This window comes from Podarcis gaigeae (genome assembly GCF_964106915.1).
Source record: "Podarcis gaigeae genome assembly, chromosome: 4".
Classification (NCBI taxonomy): domain Eukaryota; kingdom Metazoa; phylum Chordata; class Lepidosauria; order Squamata; family Lacertidae; genus Podarcis; species Podarcis gaigeae.
The window spans coordinates 52,477,191-52,498,364 of record NC_139677.1 but is presented as its reverse complement, the minus strand read 5'-3'; the positions used below and the strand labels follow the sequence as shown (position 1 = coordinate 52,498,364).

At 43.2% G+C, this 21,174-nt stretch overlaps 1 protein-coding gene and 1 long non-coding RNA gene across 4 annotated transcripts in view; both read left to right on the top strand.

The window, feature by feature from the left end:
• The window catches only part of LOC310842672, a 461,768-nt gene that overhangs the window by 423,982 nt on the left and 16,612 nt on the right, over window positions 1-21,174 (top strand). The gene's annotated exons all lie outside the window — the stretch shown is intronic.
• On the top strand, window positions 722-16,528 carry FAM3B (FAM3 metabolism regulating signaling molecule B). Of its 2 annotated transcripts, none has more exons than XM_083734814.1 (8): window positions 722-839; window positions 5,575-5,718; window positions 6,337-6,460; window positions 7,767-7,825; window positions 9,852-9,902; window positions 10,326-10,413; window positions 11,916-12,048; window positions 15,458-16,528. In XM_083734814.1, exons 1-8 carry the CDS (start codon window positions 815-817, stop codon window positions 15,539-15,541), a joined length of 708 nt encoding a protein of 235 aa, XP_083590940.1. In that variant the 5' UTR covers window positions 722-814; the 3' UTR covers window positions 15,542-16,528. The 2 variants fall into 2 exon arrangements, with proteins under 2 accessions (XP_083590940.1, XP_083590941.1); XM_083734815.1 differs by lacking the exon at window positions 722-839 and adding an exon at window positions 4,432-4,450.

The following is a 21,174-nucleotide window of genomic DNA, read 5'->3' as shown; positions in this document are numbered from 1 at the left end:
GCTTAATATATGTCATCATGTGGATTTCCGTTTTAATATTTTGTACTTTTACTAACTTTGCTTATGCCACGTACAGGACCGGATTTAAGTTTGATGAAGCCCTAAGCTACTGAAGGTAATGGAGCCTTTTTTATGTCCAGCTGTCCTTTGTCAACAACAAATAGTCGCTTCTTTCTTGTGCTGAATGTGTTATGTGGTGATTTATGGACCTAATAGGTGTCGAAAGCCATTTGCACATAACAAATAGGAGCCTACACAACACAAAACACTGTTGCTGTATGTAGGTTTTACTTTATTTGTTTTTTATCTTATATTTTGGAAATGTACATTCAGTCCCCCCCCCCTTTAATTTGTTTGGCTCGCGTATGCTCTCTGCATTTTGCAAGCCGCTGGGCGAAGCCTTCTGCGTCAAGCTCCTCCAAACACCCTTCGCGGCGGAGGCAGCAAGTTCCAACCCAGCTCGCCCGAGTAGACGAGCCTGGCTGGGCAATGGGAGCCCGCCGAGCACAGCGGAACTCCCTTCCTCGTAACGCGCTCGCGAAGTTTATTCCAAAAGCCCGCTTTGCAGGCGAGGGTAGAGGTGGCGGCGGCGCAACCGTCAGCCGCTTGACGAGCCCGCACTCGGCTGGTGGCACCGGTTTCCGACGGCTCCTTCCCCGCGAGAGAAGCCTCCCGGGCGGAGGAGGGCGGCGGCGGCGGCTGCAGCCGAGCGGGCTGGCTGGGGCGTGAACCGGGAAGCGCCCGGCGCTGAGGGCAAGAGGGCGAGGAGCGCCGCGGTTTCCTCGTCCGCCACCTGGGACAGCAAGAAGGGGAGATGATGGTGCGGGCGGCCTGCAACAGTGAGTAGCTCAAAAGTTTCTCCCCCCACCCCCACCCCCACCCCGACCTTTTCTGGCCTTTTCGTTATTTCTAATCGAGCTGTTTGCTTGTCAGAGGCTGCGCAAACTTCCGCGGTTGCTGCAGCGCTTTCTTGATGACGAGACTCGACCCATCTGCTCCCGGGAGCCCAAACTTTTTTGCAGCGCTAGGGTGTTTAAAAAGCGCGCCTCTGAGCACGCACAGAGTGCTTTCTCCTCGCTGCTGAGCGGTCGCGGCTCATCAGGGCGGGATATGAGGGGGAAGAAGCCCTGTCCCCGTCACGTTTAACTTCCATAACACAGAAGGATTTCCCACCCAGTCTGCAAGTGGGTGTCAGGAACTTGACAGTTATGTGGGAGGCCCCACCTACTCCCTATACATACCCTCATGGGCTCTATTTGAACTAGCATGATATCCCTTAGGTTAAAATAGAGGTTTATTCAAGCAGAGGCTTAATGTGCTAAAAGGTTGAGAACCTCTGTTTTAACCTAAGGGACATTGTGCATCAGGGGTGCCAACTTGAATAAGATATTGTGGGGCCCAGTTAAGCCTCACCCCAGATAATCAATCGCAAGATGTGGCAGACACTATTTGAATGGCAATGCCCATCAACTTGGAGGGGTGGCCTGTGTTGCAATTTGCGAGCCAAATGTCTAGCTAATGATTCCGTAGCAATTCCCTTCTATGTTGCAGAACAAAGATTGTATGGGTGCATTATATTGCTCTATTTCCTGAATTATTCTTGGCAACATTTTGTGTGCAACTTGGGAGTTGTCAGCTCTCCTAAATCCTTCAGCTATCCATGCACTACAGAACAAAACATCCTGTAAGCAATAATATTTATTATTTCCTTCATGGGGTGTGCCCAAGCTGCAATATTGTTTCTGAGCACTTTTAAATAATTTTTTTTGTTTGTTTCTGAGTAATTGTGTGCTCTCTGCTTCAGTCTGTCTCCTGAACCTTTCTATATACAGTGGTACCTTGGGTTACATACACTTCAGATTACATATGCTTCAGGTTACAGACTCCACTAACCCAGAAAAAGTACCTCGGGTTAAGAACTTTGCTTCAGGATGAGAACAGAAATTGTGTGACGGCAGCGGGAGGCCCCATTAGCTAAAGTGATACTTCAGGTTAAGAACAGTTTCAGGTTAAGAACAGACCTCCGGAATGAATTAAGTACATAACCAGAGGTACGACTGTATAACAAAGCTTTGTGTTCCCCTGCCTTCAAAGTGGATAGAATTTGAAGGCACAGGAGCTTCCCCGGAAGCTATTAAGCTTGCAATATCGCAGACAAATAGGCCCAAGAGCTTTTGTGGGGATATTAAAGGAATTCGCTTTATTAATAATCCCTTATGAGGGCAGGAGCAGGGGTTTGACTCTAGTTCTTTCTTATATTAAAAAATGGTCCCCAAATGCATATTTGGGTTTCTAAAGGGGTATTGGGTCTGAAAAGGTTTAAGACACCTGATCAAGAACCTTGTCTGAAGAGTTCTGGGTTGTTGTTTTTAGAGGCTGAGCTGGCCTGAAATCTGCTGGATTATGAGCCAGTCTAACCTGTTGTGCTTTGACATTGGATCGTCCAGCCCACCCACTCCCACTGCCTTTTCTGGGAGCATCTGTTCTGTGTATGTGGCCGTACTGCTCCATAAAGCCCCACTAGTGGTAGGTGGATGTTTATCCCCTATGTAGCAAACAAATCACTTTCTTTGTATATATGAATCAGGATGGATGAACGATATTGTGCGCTATATCCTGCATTGGCATTTCTATAATTCATCTAGGGATAGATTCCTCTCTTCATTTCAGAACTCCCTAGAAGGGCAATGATATGTTTTCAGAACTAGATGGTTTCTGGCCATTGTAGAAAAGTTGGCCACCATAAGGTAGCTTTATGTGCTCTAGCAGTGAGAAAGTTATGGGCTACTTTTTTAAAACCCAAAACCGTATTGACTGCCAAGAAGGTTTTATTTGATGTAAGTGACTTGGAAAATTTCTACAGTTTCAAGTTTTGACAACTTGCACTTCTGAAAATGTATGTTTACAATACTCTTCGATTGACTTGTTTATATTTGTAAGTTACATTGCAAAGGTGTATTGCTGCAAGTGGGGGGCAGAATCTGGCTGGCTAGCTTTTTGGTAGTGCCTTGAGGGTCTCATAGTTGTGTATATTACAAGGCAGAAGAAAGTGATGAGTGAGCTCTTTTTAACCCTCCATAATGAGTAAATGCCTAGCATGTACAGTGGTACCTCGGGTTACATACGCTTCAGGTTACAGACTCCACTAACCCAGAAATGGTACCTCAGGTTAAGAACTTTGCTTCAGGATGAGAACAGAAATCGTGCTCCAGGGGCACTGAGGCAGCGACAGGGCCCATTAGCTAAAGTGGTACCTCAGGTTAAGAACAGACCTCCAGAACGAATTAAGTTCTTAACCTGAGGTACCACTGTAATTAGGTTTGTGGAGAGCTAACATTTACTCTGTAGAAGCTGGAGTGTTAAGCTGACAGTGATAGCGATAGCGTGTGTGCTCCAAAGAAGTGAATATGAAGAAAAGTTAGGCTGGCAAATACATTTGCTGGCAAGGCTGAAATTCCTTGTGTAACTTCGTGAGTAGCGTGTTGTACAATCGATTTAAGAAAATGTGTGGAATGCTTGAAGGCTGTAGATATGCAATAAATATTTCCATAATGATTTGTGGCTGGAGTTTGATATCTATATAAATTCATAATGCCTAAATTCATAATGACTATGTACTATGTCCTATAGGAAGGGTGGAGGACTTTTTTTAGCCCGAGGGCCACATTACTTTCTGGGCCCTCTTCCAGGAGGAATCCACATGCCAGTGGTGGGTAGGGCCAGAGCAAAACTGGTCAGGGCAGTGAATATATGGTACATTTTACCTTTGTATAATAGGCTGGTTTCTACATATGCCCCCACAACTCCCTCTATCCTCTATTTAGGCAAGCTAGGCACATGATTAGAATTCAAAGACCCATTTGAGAAAGGCAAGTACACTTCAGCAGAGTGCACAGCATGACTGTGGAAAGGGTGTGTGACCTGGGGAGGAGGGCCAGACAAAAGAGGCCTAGATTGGCATCTGAGGTTCCCATCCCTATCCTGGGAAATCAAGGTAATGAAGAAGAAAAAACAGCAAGTATTCAAACAGCTAGACCATAAGAAGGCTGATCGCCGAAGAATTGATGCTTTTGAATTATGGTGCTGGAGGAGACTCTTGAGAGTCCCATGGACTGCAAGAAGATCAAACCTATCCATTCTGAAGGAAATCAGCCCTGAGTGCTCACTGGAAGGACCGATCCTGAAGCTGAGGCTCCGATACTTTGGCCACCTCATGAGAAGAGAAGACTCCCTGGAAAAGATCCTGATGTTGGGAAAGATGGAGGGCACAAGGAGAAGGGGACGACAGAGGACGAGATGGTTGGATAGTGTTCTCGAAGCTACCAGCATGAGTTTGACCAAACTGCTGGAGGCAGTCTAAGCGACTAAACAACAACAAATTCCAAACAGACATTATTCAACCAACATAACTGTCTTTAGGTGGACACCACACGGTATTTTAGCTCAGCTGGTAAGAGCACAGTGCTGATAATACCAATGCCATGGGTTTGATCCCCATATAGGTGCATATTTTGGGATTGCAGGGTGTTGGACTAGATGATCCTTCGGGTCCCTTCCAACACTTCAGGTTTTTTATTCTATGCAGTATATAGGACTTCCTGGTTCACTGGGTGAAAAGTTTTGTCTCTTACATTTCAGGGTAAAATCATGACTGTTTATGGGTTTATGGGATTAGAGCAGAGGCAATTGTATTTCATCCAGTAGAGCTTTACTGCTACTGAAGGCAAATGAGCATAATGGTCACAAATTCAATACATTCAGGATTGGCACTGTACATAAGAAATCCAGTTGCAACAGATCTAATTTAAACTTGCAATAACTTATAATAAGTCTAAACCTTAACACTAAGCATATTATGTACAGAACACCACACCAGAAGGAAAAGAGATCGAAAGAGAAAGTGAAACCCAGGCTCCTTCTGGCCTTACTTTTATAGTCAGCATGACCTTGACAGAAAGAGATAAGAGAACCAGTTTAAGCCAACTGTACTCAGCTTCTCTGAAGGAATAACACAAACATCATGAACCTTCTACTTGCTTCTTTCACGCAGAGAAGCTTCCAGAACCCTCTTGAATTAAGTGGAATAGGAAAGTTCTCTACACATCAGATCAATACTTTCTGCACTAAGAAATGTAAACAGAAGAACTGTTTTGGGTAGCAGAAGGTTTGCTATAAAGGAGCAGGGAGGCCAGAGGATTATCCCAATGCGACAGTTTTGCTAGACATGTTTCAGACACTTGCATCTTCTCTGTTTGGGAATCACTTGCAGCAACCATCATCAACATAGCTGGGGCTATGGGAGAAACAGTACCTTTTGGGGGCGTTAATGATGTGAACTCAGGTTTTATATTTGTGTGAATAAACCATATGTCACAGCCTCCGCTGTGCCTCATTTCCAAAGGAAACACAAACTCTGGTGAAGTGCATGGAACTCATGGAATCTCGCACTGCCTGGCGATTGGGATGGCGTGCAACAATATTTTGTGGCTCAGTGAGCTTGGCAGTTGCCACTTTTCCTTCTGAATGTACATAGATTGTCTTGACTGTCATGATAATGTTTGTTAATTTTTTCAGATTTTATGAAGTTAGGAGGGTTTATCTTTGCAACCGTCTGTGCCTGGTACTTTGGATCCCTATTGGCATCTATTATACCTGAAGACTCCTTAGCATCAGCTTTTGATGATCTTCAGAACATTGCTGAGAAACCAAAACTTAAAGGTATGTGATCACATTCTCCTGGATGTATTTTAATATTCTAAGGCACATGGTTATTTAATTAGAAGTTTTGTTAAAAAAAATCATGACTTCTGTCACATGTGCTACCCAAGTAAAAATGGTCTGATTATTTAGTAGAGTAAATCCCACCCCTTCAGACTGTAAGAATAGTTCTTCGCCTCTACCTGAAATATGCAATCATTGTTTCACCACATCTGCTCTCTACATCTCCTTGATTATTAAAGAAATCACCTGACCTTAACATTTACCTCAGTCTTTCCTCACCTATGTTCCAGTTCACTGACTGCAAAACATTGAGGGTGATCAGATAAAATATCTGGGTTGGCAGCAGCCACAGGTTTGAGGAAACTATATTGTTTGACATCAGCACTGGTTAAGATGACTTGTCACATGAAGAAGAAAAACCTGCTATACTTAACAGTTATAATTTACAACATGACAAAATAAATGTTGGCCGCAATCCAAAGTGGAGTTAAACATGGTCAGACCAATTACCGGTAATTTTAGTGGACATTAGAATGCTTAGTTGTGTGTTGGGCTTCAACTATGAATGATGGTTGCCCAGTGTTCAAAGGCCTTCCTATCTAATGTACTTTTCAGCACCACTCCCGAAAAGACTGAAATGTGACCACTGGTCTCCATGTTCGCCTGGGAGCTATGCTTATCGCATACTCAGTGGTGGTGGTCAGAAGTCCATCGCCAAGATCTGTTTTGAAGATCAGCTGTGAGTACTGAACAACACTTAAGGCCAGCTTTGCCATTTATTTATAACAGAGTCCATTGGACCTCCAGTGGTAGTTGTAGTGGTATGAGAAGGTAGGAAGTTTGAACACTATTAAAACTAGGGAGGGGCCATAGACAATCACTCCAACTGCTGCATGCCTTTCCTCTCCATCTGTAGGTGCTTCAGTGTACAAGTATAGACACAGTGTATTTTTAATTCAAGGCATTGCTTACTTAAATTTCATTTCAAGGCATTCCTTTTGGGGGGAAAGAGGGCCCTTTTGGGGAAACTGTACCAAACTCCCCAACCACCTTGACTTGGGCCTTTGGGGAATTAATATATAGACAGTCATGGACTACATGGGGCAGTGGTCTCATTCTGTACAAGGCAGCTTCCTGTGGACATAATTTTCGGAACCGTCGCACTATTTTTATTACATTTTTTTAATTGTCTTCAAAACCAACATCTCAAGGCAATTTACACACAAGATATTTATAAACAGTTAAAAAAAAACTTTTGAGAAACAGACTAAAATTCTAGCAAATGGACGCTTGCAAATACTGTACCCATTTATCCAGCTAGGAATAAAGCTACAGTTCCCATAGAAAAGGATGCAATGAGAGTGAAATTGGTTTAAAGTTGGCTTACTCAACTTATTCAAGTGTTCCACTGATTAAATGACTAATGGTGTTGTTTTGTCACAAAAGTGGGTTGTTGTTTTCCATTAGTGCATTGATGCTACAATCCTAAAAACGCTTAAGGTAGGAGTAAGTTCTATTGAAAAAGGTGAGATTTGCTTCTAAATAGACTACCCACCCTACACCTGATGTGAAACGTGGCAGAAGGTGAGGGCAGTAATTTCAAGGAAACCACTGGGAGCTTAAAGTGAGCTTTTAATGGCTCCTTTGCTGAAGCTAAGTGCACGCCCAATGTCCATCATGGGTATTGCAAGTACTGTACACCTTGTTTCAGCAGAAGAAAGCAGTTTCCATTGAAACCACTGTTAAAATGAGGCGGGGTAGGGTATCCATTTTAGCAGTGTTTCAACAGAAGTTTCAAAAAGCAGCATGGAACTGTTAGAAACCCTTATTGCAAACAAAGGACAGTGAGTGGGCTGATTTAAAGAGCAGTGTGGGGCTGTTTGCAAAAGGGCTTTCAAAAAGCCCCACACTGTGCTTCAAAGTCCTGACAGAGTGGGGACAGAGTTTAACATCACCCTCTACTGTTATCTCATTATTAAATACCACAGGAAAGCACCTCCTGTCTGCCATATTTCCCAGATAAACACTTTGTGTTTCCATTTCAGACTTATGAGCAAAGAAAGTAAAAATGTTGGAAGAGGAATAAATGTTGCCATTGTGGACTGTGAGTAAAAAGACACAATCCTGTATGTGCTTTTTTAAAGAAATAAAAATGCTATGTCAAAGTGGCTATGAGACTGTGAACCAAGAAAGCAACACTGGGAATCTCGTCTCTGCCATTAACTCACTCTGGTGGCCTTGCCTTGACCTGTCTGCCATGATTGCCATATGGATTGCTGAGCTACTGTCTTGAAAGTGTTTGAGCACTCATTAAAAGTGGCCATTATAAAATGTATAATTTACAACAGTGATAGCTCACCTGCTTTGTCTCATTTAGAATGGTTATCATAGATTTTCCTCTGTGCTCTTCCTTTTGCACACAACACAACTTGTAATTCAGTGAGTTTTATAAGGAGCCATGGATTCACAGAATCATAGAATTGTAGAGTTGGAGTGGACCACAGAGATCATCTTGTGTCCAACCCCCTGTGATGCAGGAATCTTTTCTCCAACATCGGCCTCAAACCCACTACCCTGAGATAAAGAGTCTCATGCTTTACCAACTGGACTTTAACTTTTTGTTTGGATCTTAGGATTTATATCATTATAGATTAGGTGTTTCCTTAGATAGAAACTTAGCAGTGTAACTGAAATTTGTTTATTTTTGGTATCTTCCCCGCCAACTTTTGCAGTGGTCTATACCAGGAGCGGGATGCAGATGGCACTGTGGGTTAAACCACAGAACCTAGAACTTGCCGATCAGAAGGCCGGCGATTCGAATCCCTGCGACGGGGTGAGCTCCTGTTGCTCAGTCCCTGCTCCTGCCAACCTAGCAGTTCAAAAGCACGTCAAAGTGCAAGGAGATAAATAGGTACTGCTCTGGTGGGAAGGTAAATGGCATTTCCATGTGCTGCTATGGTTCACCAGAAGCGGCTTAGTCATGCTGGCCACATGACCCAGAAGCTGTACGCCGGCTCCCTCAGCCAATAAATCAAGATCAGTGCCGCAACCCCAGAGCCGGTCACGACTGGACCTAATGGTCAGGGTACCTTTACCTATACCAGGAGCAGGGATTTATTTATTTTTGGCTTTGGGATCTTTATCTGGTCTCACCCCAACAACCAACCTTAGCAGGTGGGTGGGACAATCCATTTGTCAGTCTCATGTCACTTAGATGTCACATGATTGTCAGGTGGATTGTCTCCCCCTCCCCCCCCCATACCTGTAGAAATCCCTTGTATTCTCCATGATCCCGTTTCAGCATGGGAGAGCAGGGACTGAGCACTCTTTGCAGCACTTTCTTCCACCCTTTTAAAGATCACAGCTGGAACAATCTCTCTCTCTCTCCCAAGATCACAATGTGTATGATAGCAGTGCCTCACACAAAATGTAACTGACCTGTAGAAAAGACTCTATAAACTGAAAACAAAGACGCTGTGTGTACCTTTCTTATCTATGGAAATCTTTCAATAAAAACATTTTATGTGGGAGGAACGGGGATGGACGACTGCTGCAAAGGGTGTGTGCTTTAAGTCAGTCCCCGCTATATCACACCTGTGCACTGGAGAATGGAGCTGAGCAACAACACAAGTGCCTGTTTCCTCAGTGCTGTGTGACAGAGCAGTTTTTGTCAGAGCTGATGTCTAAAGTAGACATAAGCTCAAGCGTCGAGGACAGTGCTGTCTTGCAGCAGTGAAGAGAACAAAGCTCCAATAAAAGTAAACAGACCGTTTGTTTTGTAAAGCCTTCCTCATGCTGATCCTTTGGGGAGGTTGGAGGGATCAACGCAGGGTGGGCTTTCCAAGAAGGTCCCACACATCAGCTGAACATCATCAGTGGCGCCATCTGATTGGTTTGGGGAGAAAGGCCTCATGGGCCAAATTGGACCCACTGGTGAGCCTGGATTGACTCAAAGGCCAGAGGTGCCCACACTGCCTACACATAGATGCACAGACCTGCATACATGGTGCATGATGTGTGCTTATTGCCCTCTTCATTTTAAACTAAATACTTTTGTTTGGGAGATTTTGGAAACATTTTTTTCTGTCTTCTTTTCTTTCATTTTTTGTAATGCATTCCCTTTCTCACAGATAACACTGGGAAGCTTGTTGATGCAAAATCTTTTGACATGTGGCAAGGAGGTAAGAGGCATGTCTATGTTCAATATTGTTATAAAAGCGTCTGCCAAAAACCCTCATGCATGTAAATAGCAGTTATGACACTTATGCAATATCAGAGAGTACAGCATGTCTACAGCAGATTGTTTGGATCATGGACATACGACTCAGCCTTTACTGAGGCTCCCATCCCAAGCACTTTCTCTATATTGCTCCTTTTCCTTCAGTGGAAGAGAGACATTGAGTTGGAAGGCAAGAGTTTTGGGGGAAAAGGATGTCAGGGGAAGGGAGAAGTTTGCTGGAACTGAGACCACCCTGTTCTAGCCACGAGTGAAACTTTACTCAAAGTTTTCTTGGGTCCTGCCTTTCCCGAAAAGAGCAAGAATAGAATGTTTGAGGGGGAAATAGCACATTTATGTAGGTTTCTCTCCCCACTGCCATTAACAGCATTCTCCAGACCACTGGCTGATTTTGTCCAAAAAGCACCCCAGAAATCTCTGCTCCTGATGGTGACCTATGATGATGGAAGCTCAAGGTAAGCAAACAGATTTATGGCCTTGTTTTTAACATAACTAGTAGTTTCACTTTTCAGACTTTGAGAAATAAGGTAGCAAAATATGTGGTGGTATGATAAATTTTACCTCCCATCTTACTAAATACACTTGAATTTTCCTATCCAGTATACATACATGGACCCCTTGGAGGCCACAGTCTGGTGTTCTTGTCATATTTTGAGGAATGTATTAAATATTGGCTTCAAAACTCATTTCCTCAAACAGTGGTTTAAAATTCTAAATTTATTTTTTAATATTTCTTTTTCTTTTATTTTTAATTATATAGCACCACAACAAACAACAGGTTATAAAATACACTGAGACAGAGGGTATCTTGGGGCATTGTAACATAAGAACTCTGAGATTTCTATATGATCCAGATACAGTCTTACCTCAGAAGTCAAACAGAATCCATTCCGGAAGTCCGTTCAACTTCCGAAACGTTCAACTTCAAATGCATGGCTTCTGATTGGCTGCAGGAAGCTCCTGCAGCCAACTGGGAAGTGTGGAAGCCCTGTCAGACATTTGGCTTCCAAAAGAACATTAGAAAACCAGAACAATCACTTCTGGTTTTCGATCGTTCGGGAGCTGGTACATCCGATTCCCACGGCATTTGGGAGCCAAGATACGACTGTAATTAACTTTTAAACTTCACTTAGACTTCTAGAGTGTCACCTGGTAGCATCATGACTGATATGACTGATATATATTCGGGGTGGGGTGAGGTGGGGCAGCAACAAAGGGGAACTGAGTTCCTTTATCTTTTTTGAATTAAATAATTATTATTTTTGTCCAGGGGTTGGGGCTGGAATGATATAGACTCAATGCCTGAGCCAAAAATCCACCTATATCTCTAATCACTAAAGTTGTGGCCATTTGTAATCTAGATCATTGTCTGCTTGAGTTTATTAATCACATCTTACATTTAGCCACTGCCTGGTGTGTGTGTGAGTGTGGCAGTGCAACTGGGCCCTAAATTAACAAACAAACTTACTTCGTGTTGAGTACCCTCCTTTTCCCCCAGGAAAAAAGCACTAAATATATTTGTGCAATCATTAGCTTTATCCGTTAATTTTACAACAGGAACACAATATTTCTCTGATGCAGAAACTTGATACCTGATGCTGGCTTTTTTGGATCCTTTGTTCCTAAGGGATTGCTAACAACTTGTTCATGTTATTATGTATTTTAAGGGTGGCTTTAAGAGAATAAATAAGACTGGTAGTGTTGCAAGCAAGTGATAAGGTGATGCATATATACTTGGAAATGAATCTATTGGATTCAGTGGGATCTTTTTCTGAGTAGACATGCTTAGGATTGTGCTCTTTATTTCTATGTGCTAAAGGAAAGCATTTGAGGAAGAAATGAAATCTGAATAAGAATATCAGAAGAAATCTATCCTATCCTATTCAGACTTTAGCATTTAGCAAACATGAGTTGTCAAAGGTACAAAATTCAGATTAATCCTTTCTCTCTCACATAGGTTAATGGAGGATGCGAAAAAGGCAATAGCAGATCTAGGAAGTAAAGAAATAAGGAATTTGAAATTCAGGTCAAGCTGGGCCTTTATAGCAGCAAAAGGTTTTGAACTGCCAGCCAACACACAAAGGGAAATGGTAAGACTCAAAAATGTATATGGATGTAGATAACACTTCCTGGAACCGCAGAACTTTAAATACTGATGTGTTTCATGTAGTCTAGCTATGTTCTATGATGGACATCCAAACAAATGAAATAAAAGCTATCCACATTGACTAACTTACAGTAATGGAACCATAGAAATATAGAGTTGATCTAGTACAACCCCCTCCAATGCGGTAATCTCAACCAAAGCATCCCTGAAAGATGGCCCCTCCAACCTCTGCTTAAAAATCTCCAATGAAGGAGAGTCCACCAGCTTTTGAGAGATTCTGTTCTCCTGTCAAACAGCTTTTACTGTCAGAAAGTTCTTCCTGGTGTTTAGCTGGTATCTCCTTTCTTGTAACTCAAATACATTGGTCGAGTCGTCCTCTCTGGAGCAGGAGAAAACAACCTTGCTTCATCTTCCATGTGACAGCCCTTAAGGTATTTGAAAATAGCTTACCATATCCCCTCTCAGTCTCTTCTTTTTATCAGGCTAAACAGGCCCAACTCCCTCAACCGTTCCGCATAAGGCTTAGTTTCCAGACACTTTATCATAGGGTCACCCTCCTCTGCACACAGTAACTTAACTAATATTATGAGAGTAAGTGAAGGAAGGCAACAGAATGATTTGTTTATCACTAATCTTTTAGTTTATTTGTTCTTGGTTTTGCAGTGATGTGAGTTGAAAATACTTCCAGTGCTTTATTTTCCTGTGGAAATCTTTCTGCCTCATAAGTTCTTTACTAAGAATGAGTGCAAATAATAATTAGGCAAGCTTGGCAGTAACAAAGCTTTTTGCTTTATTCATCAAATATAAATAAAATAAGAGTGCAAAATTGGATTACAGTGGTGCCTCGCAAGACAAAATTAATTCGTTCCACGAGTTGTTTTGTCTTGCGATTTTTTCGTCTTGCGGAGCGCAGATTCCCTGGGTATTAACGGTTGTAAGAAAAAGGAAACAAACATACGCAAGACGTATGGGCGAAGCAAGCCCATAGGGAAAATCGTCTTGCGAAGCAACTCAAAAAACAAAAAACCCGTTCGTCTTGCGCGTTTTTCGTCTTACGAGGCATTCGTCTTGCAAGGTACCACTGTACTCTCTAGTGCATCAGAAACTTTTCCAGGGCAAACTGAAAATTACCAGTTCAGGTTTTTCCCCCCCAGAAAACCCACTTCACTGTGTATTCATGTAATATATTTCAAGATATTACTCTCGATCGTTATATTATTTTGGACACTTTAAATACTTTGAATAAGACTGCATTGCTTCAATATTCCTGATACTTGGATATACCATGTCTTCATACTTTCTTGTCCTTTACAGTAGAACCTCTACTTATGTCCCACTCTTCTTAGGCCCGTTCCAAGTCGCGACTGCAGCAAACCTGGAAGTAAATGCCAGGTTTGCTGTGATTCGCGTATGCTCAGAAGCGGCTGCCGCCAAATGCGCCTGCGCACAAGGGCGCTTCTACCAGCAACCCGTTTCGCCATAAGGACGGGCCTCTAGAACAGATTGTGGTCATGGGTAGAAGTTCCACTGTATGTCTTAAATTGAAAGCACTTCCATTTTTTCTTTTGTTCTTTTTAAATCAAGTACTTTTGTTGTAAAAATTAGAAACTGTTCTGTGAATATATTTGTGCATGTTCCTCCCCCTACTCTGTGGCACCCTGACCCTGGGGTGCTGATGAAAGTGAACCAGATCATTGGAGCAAAGAACCATTTGTGCTATTGCTGAAGCCTATTCTCATTAAATTGGAGTTAAATTAATTCAGCTAAATGGACATCCAGCCTCTTTCATACAATATATTATCATCCACTTTTGTAACAGTTTGCTTTAAAATCAGAACAGGACCTTATTAGTTTCGCATCTTTACCATATACCACTTAATTGTCGTAATTTCTTTCTGCTACTTAGTATGTCTAGCTGCAGAAACAAAATAGAATTAAGATGTTGCAAAAAAAAAAAAGAAAAGAAACCTACCAAAGCATTAACTCTTAAAGTCCAAGATTAATTATTCCCTTATTAGGAGGTGGTTCTTTGAATTAATAGGCAATTACAGTCAATATTTGCTTTAGTTTTTTTATTAAAAAAAAACATCCTGAGAAAGTTTATCGATTCACTTTCTAAATTCATTTCAGTTGCTTCACTATCTCCATCCTGCATGTCCTTAAAAAACTGGCTAGGTATCATGGCCTATACACCCCCCAAATGTATCACATGCTCAAAAAAGTTTACTCTCGTGTCAGCTACTCTCTGCTCTACTCCAGAGGCTCCTTAATTTTAAAGGGAGAGGAAGCTGGAAGTGTTTTCAATCCTGGCTCCTGTCAATCAGATGCTTATATTAAAGATGCCACAATATATGGCATACCCCTCAGCAGGAGTGCTCCTGTTTAGATATTTGCCCCAGGATAATATAAGGTAGCTAGGGGGATCCAGGCTGCCCATTGACTTTTCTTTCCTTCCTGGTCTCTCTCCATTTTTTGAATGTACAGTCGTACCTTGGCTCCTGAACACCTTGGGGGTCGAACGTTCTGGCTCCTGATCGAAAACTGGAAGTGAGCGTTCTGGTCTTTTTTTGGATGCTGAATGTCCAGCATGGCTTCCGCTATTGTTTCCAGCACACCTGTGCAATCAGAAACCAATCGGAAACCGTGCCTTGGTTTCCGAACATTTCGGAAGTTGAACGGACTTCCGGAACGGATTCCGTTCGACTTCCAAGGTACAATACGACTGTAATGTCAAAATACAGATACATTGTAGTAGACATTATAGAGGAATGCTATGAACTGGACATGGGGCTGTCCTTTCTGACGATACCCAAACATATAATACCTAGTTTTTTGCCTGAATATTCTCGGTCAGAAGTGGAAAGTGGTTGTTGTCAAACATGATCTCAATTGTGGGTCCCCAGTTTGCCAAAGCTACCCCACTTTGCAGCACACTCCCAAGCCCTTTTGATGGAGCCAAAAACTATGTCGTTCACATGAACTGATCTAGATAAATCAGCTTTAGCGTTTTCTCTTCTCCATAAGCTTAGTGATAAAAGGAGTGGGTTGTTTCCATTGTGTACTTTGGAATGTAGGAAGCTGCCCTATGCTGACTGAGATCATTGGTCCATCTAGCTCAGTATTGTCCACACTGACTGGTAGTTGCTATTTACAGTTCCAGACAAAAGTTATTCCCAGCCTTACCTGGAGATGCCAGGAATTGAATCTGGGACCTTCGGAATGCAAGGAACATGAGCTGCAGCTCTTCCCCATTCCAAAGTGCCCCCCCCCACTTGTGGCTGATTGGAAGCCACACTATTTTCTCTTGTTAAGGCAATAATAGATAGATTTTCACAATTAAATTATTTTGAAGCCAGTAACTGAATTGCTATTTATACGTCTCTTTTAAACAGATCAACCACTCTGATGCGAAAAAGAATCGATATAATGGCTGGCCAGCTGAAGTCCAGATAGAAGGCTGTATTCCAAAAAACTAACAGTCTGGATTCTCCAGTTAAGATGTATCAACAAAGGAGTGCACTGCATTTTTACCACATGATCTCAGAATGATTTGTTTGCCATACTTAGGAATGTCTTTGGCCATGAAATTGCCCATACTTTTCCACAATACTATGAGCTGAGTACAAAGGGGATTGTGGCTGCTTAGTTCATTCCCCAGTTCTCCTGTTCATCTGCTGCTGTGAGTTAAGCGCATCACACACACCCGGGCTCATGGTTTGTCAGAGATATAAACCCAAGAAAAACCTTGGATATAACGTGGTTTGTCTGGAGCAGGACAAACCGTGAGGCCGGGTGTGGGCAACACACTGACTTTGCAAACCACTGCAGCAGAGCAGGAGCACAATCTTCTCTCTGGGAGCTCAGCTCACACATTCACACTTTGGGTATGTTCACATTAGTGGCTTAAAATGCAGCGCGCTAGCTGTTGGGGAAGTGGGCTCAGGCTGGGCCTGGGTTCAGCCGCATGTTTCCTCACGGCCTCCGTCTGCCCTCTTACCTCTCCTCCTTTCCCTTGGCGGCGGCAGCGCAATGGCGGGCCAGCAGAGTGAGGGCTTCTCCTTTCCCCCTCCGTGCTCACTCCTGGGCCCCTCCAGCCCAGGAGGTCCAGATGCGGGTGCCCCCGGCACCCACACGACAGCGGTGGTGGTGGCAGCGGTCCCAGCGACTTGGAAGCCGGCCAGGCAGCACAAGCAACACTGGCCGCCCTCAGGAGCAGCGCGGCGCCATGCGCCATGCTGCCTCCTTTTGATTCTTCACCAGACACACTTGATCTTTTATGTTTCTCTACTGCTGGAACTGCCACCTCTGCACCAATCGCCTATTCATTAAGCTGTCATCTTTGCATGTGCGGTGATTGTCTCAATTGTTCACATTATCACCACATTACTTTCATTGAAACATCTTAAAGCCAAATCTAGTCATCATGACGCTGGTAGTTTCATGGCTTCACGGTTTTATACTTGAATGTACAGTGGTGCCTCACAAGACGAAATTAATCTGTTCCGTGAGGCTCTTCGTATAGCGGTTTTTTCATCTTGTGAAGCAAGCCCATTGACAGCTTAGCGGATTAGCGCTATTAGCGGTTTAGCGGCTTTTAGCGGATCAGCTGTTAAGCGGCTTATCATCGGATCAGCTGATAAGCGGCTTAGCGGCTTAGGAAAAGGGGGGGGAACCCGCAGGAACTCGCAAGACATTTCGTCTTGTGAAGCAAGCCCATAGGGAAATTCGTTTTGCGAAGCGCCTCCAAAACGGAAAACCCTTTCGTCTAGCGGGTTTTCCGTCTTGCGAGGCGTTCGTCTTGCGGGGCACCACTGTATATGCATCTATTACTCTGGAATAAATAAAAGGATTTAATTTTCAAAATTAGCAGTGCAGTATTTTATATATATAATGTGACAGAAACATCATGAATTCAGTAAATTGCTTGAGATGGAATTTATAGTCTGTTTCATGTTTTGTAGACCACCCTTAACAGAGACAGGAATGGTGAAATCATATCTCAGAGAGCTTGTTGAATTATAAGAGGCAGTAATGAAGTCTGAAGTTAAATATGATCAAAACTAGCTTTACTTGCCCAAATAAAATCACTTCCTCTGTCAGCAAAATGGAATGCTTGTGTCCATTTATATCTTAGAATCCCAAAATGGGGTCAATGTGTGTGACAGAAGAGGTCTCATTCTATAGCAACACTTAGATGATTATATGTACATTTAATAACCTGAAGATTGGGAAGTGAGGAAAACTGCTGTGGGATTTGGAGTGGGCAAATGGTGTCTAGGAAAAGATTTAAGATCCACCTACCTACTGCGACTCCTTTGTTCCCTCTCCTCACCCACCCTAGAAGTAACCTTTTCTGATCTAAATGGGCTGCCACTAGATGACCACTTCTGTCTTTTTTGGCCCCACTCTTGTAACTTCTGTGAAGAGGAACTATGTGGATTTAAATTATCTGTGTCTTTTCCTTTGCCAGTGAATATAGCTCAGTCGGTAGAGCATGAGATGCTTAATTTCAGGGTTGTGGGTTTGATCCCCACATTGCAGGGGATTGGACTAGATGACTCTTGTGGTCTATGGACGTCTGCTGGCAAAATACTTCATGTCACAAGTGTAACAAAGCCCCGTCCCTTCATAAAGTCCCTCACAGAGGCATGATTTGCATTATAAAGGACAAACTCTTATTCTGCCCATGGCTTCCCCTGTTACCCACTCGCCCCTACCACTAATTTTATGTCACCAGTGTGCTGGACTCCTGTTACTTTGGAATCTGCAACATTGTTGAAAGGATCACTTAAGTAATGCACTATGAAAACTCTCAATAAAGTCAGAATCCTGTTGTTAGCATTTTATTTATACTGCAACTTGTTTCCTAGATTTCAGCTGTTGGTGTTAATTTTGTTTTGTTTTTAATGGGAGCGGACTATTGGGAAATCAGAACAAAGAGGTAACAAATGTGTAATCATTACAGCACTAGTGCCTTATAAAATGCAAAAGGAGCAGATGGCTGCTCATTCTGGTGTGATGCTGATCGGTTTCAGATGCAACCAGTTCAAGGAACTGAATTAAGTTTCGTTTCCTCATGATGAGACAGCATCATTTTCGGTTTCCTTTCTGTGTTCTGCAGCGAGGGAAACTGATACAGTGTTTGGGACCCTTGCGATATTGCTTTTGGTGTGGGATAATGCCATTGGTTAGATGCCTTTTAAAGTTTCGATTTCCCTGAACAGGAAAGGCGGAGCTGATGCTGACACAATAGAAACAAGAGCATCAGGAAAGTAGCATTTTCTCCCAGAGCAAGAGATCAGAATCCTTCCACAGGACGCTTCAGGTTGCGTTTTTTCAGGTTACGGACCTGCCGAAATCCGGAAGTACTGAAATGGGTTACTTCCGGGTTTGGGGGTTCACACATGCACAGAATCACTACCCGTGCGTGCACAGACGTGCCGCTGCGGGTTGCCAACGTGCATCCCGTATGGATCATGTTCGCAACCTGAGCGTCCACAGTATAATCAGCCTGCAGGGTGGATTTCCATTTGGGGAGCGGGAAGGGAGAGCCTGGAAAGTAATGACTGGATTAAATGTCTGCAAGCAGAGGAGTCTCACTGGGTTTTAGGGGGAACAGGGAATGTTGTTCACTGCCCCATTCAAGGGTAGCTAGCGTGGTGTCCTCCAGAAGTTGTTGGGTTACAGTTTCAATCATCCATAACCATTGTCCATGCTGGTTAGGAGTGGGATTGATGGGAGTTGTAGTCCAGCAACAACTGGAAGTCACCGTGCTGGCTATTCTTGCAGAAGACCTACAGAAAGCACTAAACAGGGAAGAGCTGATTTGTAGCATCCTGGCTGATACCTGGTCTGCTCTCCCAGCCAGCAAGTGTGTTTGTGTCTGTACAGATGTTTTTTGCCTGCATCACATTGTCTTGTGAGGTATCCGCCTGCTGGTATGAGAATAGAGTGTTCATGCTGATTGCAGTGTGGGCTATTATCTGATCACTGGCTGAGTGGACATGCCACACATACACACACACCAGGTCATGGGTTTGATCCCCACATCGGGCAAAAGATTTGTACATTGCAGGGAATTGGACTAGATGACTCTTGTGGTCCCTTGCAACTCTACTATTCCATCTCCTGTCAGGAGTGGAAAGATAAGAGCATAGTCATCTTATTATCTGCAGACTCTACTAACTCCAATTCGCTTCTGGACCCAATTCAAAATGCTGCATCAAAACCCTGAACGGGTTGGAATTAAGCATATTTTAGGGACTGCGTCTATACATATGAATCCAATTATCCTTTATAATTATCAAGAGATGGCTTGACAACGGATTTGGACCTGTTGCAGTACATACAGGGCTTTTTCCGTGTTTGCTCCAAATATAGAACATGCTGTCTGCTCAAGGTTCCACATATCCTGAGCTTGCAGGCTATTAGATGTCAGTGAACAGCTTTTCTGGTTCTAGTGAGCTTTTAAGTATACTTCTTACTGATAGCCAGAGTAGCACAGTAACTGAGTTGTTTCCAAGGCAGTTCTTGGTTCAATCTTGGCTGTGCCATTATTGATGGACGTCTGCTGGCAAAATACTTCATGTCACAAGTGTAACAAAGCCCCGTCCCTTCATAAAGTCCCTCAGAGAGGCATGATTTGCATTATAAAGGACAAACTCTTATTCTGCCCATGGCTTCCCCTGTTACCCACTCGCCCCTACCACTAATTTTATGTCACCAGTGTGCTGGACTCCTGTTACTTTGGAATCTGCAACATTGTTGAAAGGATCACTTAAGTAATGCACTATGAAAACTCTCAATAAAGTCAGAATCCTGTTGTTAGCATTTTATTTATACTGCAACTTGTTTCCTAGATTTCAGCTGTTCGTGTTAATTTTGTTTTGTTTTTAATGGGAGCGGACTATTGGGAAATCAGAACAAAGAGTTAAACAAATGTGTAATAATTACAGCGCTAGTGCCTTATAAAATGCAAAAGGAGCAGATGGCTGCTCATTCTGGTGTGATGCTGATCGGTTTCAGATGCAACCAGTTCAAGGAACTGAATTAAGTTTCATTTCCTCATGATGAGACAGCATCATTTTCGGTTTCCTTTCTGTGTTCTGCAGCGAGGAAAACTGACACACTGTTGGGACCCTTGGGATAATGCTTTTGGTGTGGGATAATGCCATTGGATAATGCCTTTTTAAGTTTCGATTTCCCTGAACAGGAAAGGCGGAGCTGATGCTGACACAATAGAAACAAGAGCATCAGGAAAGCAGCATTTTCTCCCAGAGCAAGAGGTAAGAATCCTTGCATAGAATAATCAGCCTGCAGGCAGGATTTCCATTTGGGGAACGGGAAGAGAGAGCCTGGAAAGTAATGACCTCACAGGGTGGATTAAATGTCTGCAAGCAGAGGAGTCTCACTGGGTTTTAGGGGGAACAGGGAATGTTGTTCACTGCCCCATTCAAGGGTAGCTAGCGTGGTGTCCTCCAAAAGTTGTTGGGTTACAATTTCCATGCCAAATTGAATTCAGTGGTTTGGGAAACTTGTTTTGGCATGTCAAAGCTAAATGCATTCTTAATTTACAAATAAGAGATTCTTATGTGGCATTGAATTATATATTGCTAAATATTTGGGGGGTCAGTATGGATGATACCCAGGGATCTCTTCGAAAGCTGCAGTCCAGTTTATCAGAAGGTAACATCTATAAGGGGATGTGGGTGGTGCTGTGGGTTAAACCACAGAGCCTAGGACTTGCCAATCAGAAGTTTGGTGGTTTGAATCCCGCGACAGGGTGAGCTCCCGTTGCTCAGTCCCTGCTCCTGCAAACCCAGCAGTTCGAAAGCATGTCAAAGTGCAAGTAGATAAATAGGTACTGCTCTGGCAGGAAGGTAAACGGCATTTCCGTGCACTGTTCTGGTTCACCAGAAGCGGCTTAGTCATGCTGGACACATGACCCAGAAGCAGTACACCGGCTCCCTCGGCCAGTAAAGCGAGATGAGCGCCGCAACCCCAGAGTCGGCCATGGCTGGACCTAATGGTCAGAGGTCCCTTTACCTTTAACATCTATAAGAGGAAACTTGCTGAACCAGTCAAACTACTTCCTTTGTCAAGGTAATGG

What these genes read in the sequence shown, in the direction of transcription:
- FAM3B (XM_083734814.1), top strand. Translation starts at nt 815, where the DNA reads ATGATGGTGCGGGCGGCCTGCAACA. An exon ending in TATGATGATGGAAGCTCAAG is followed by an intron (nt 10,414 to 11,915) that starts GTAAGCAAACAG and finishes TCTCTCACATAG; the next exon opens with GTTAATGGAGGATGCGAAAA. An exon ending in CCAACACACAAAGGGAAATG is followed by an intron (nt 12,049 to 15,457) that starts GTAAGACTCAAA and finishes TCTTTTAAACAG; the next exon opens with ATCAACCACTCTGATGCGAA.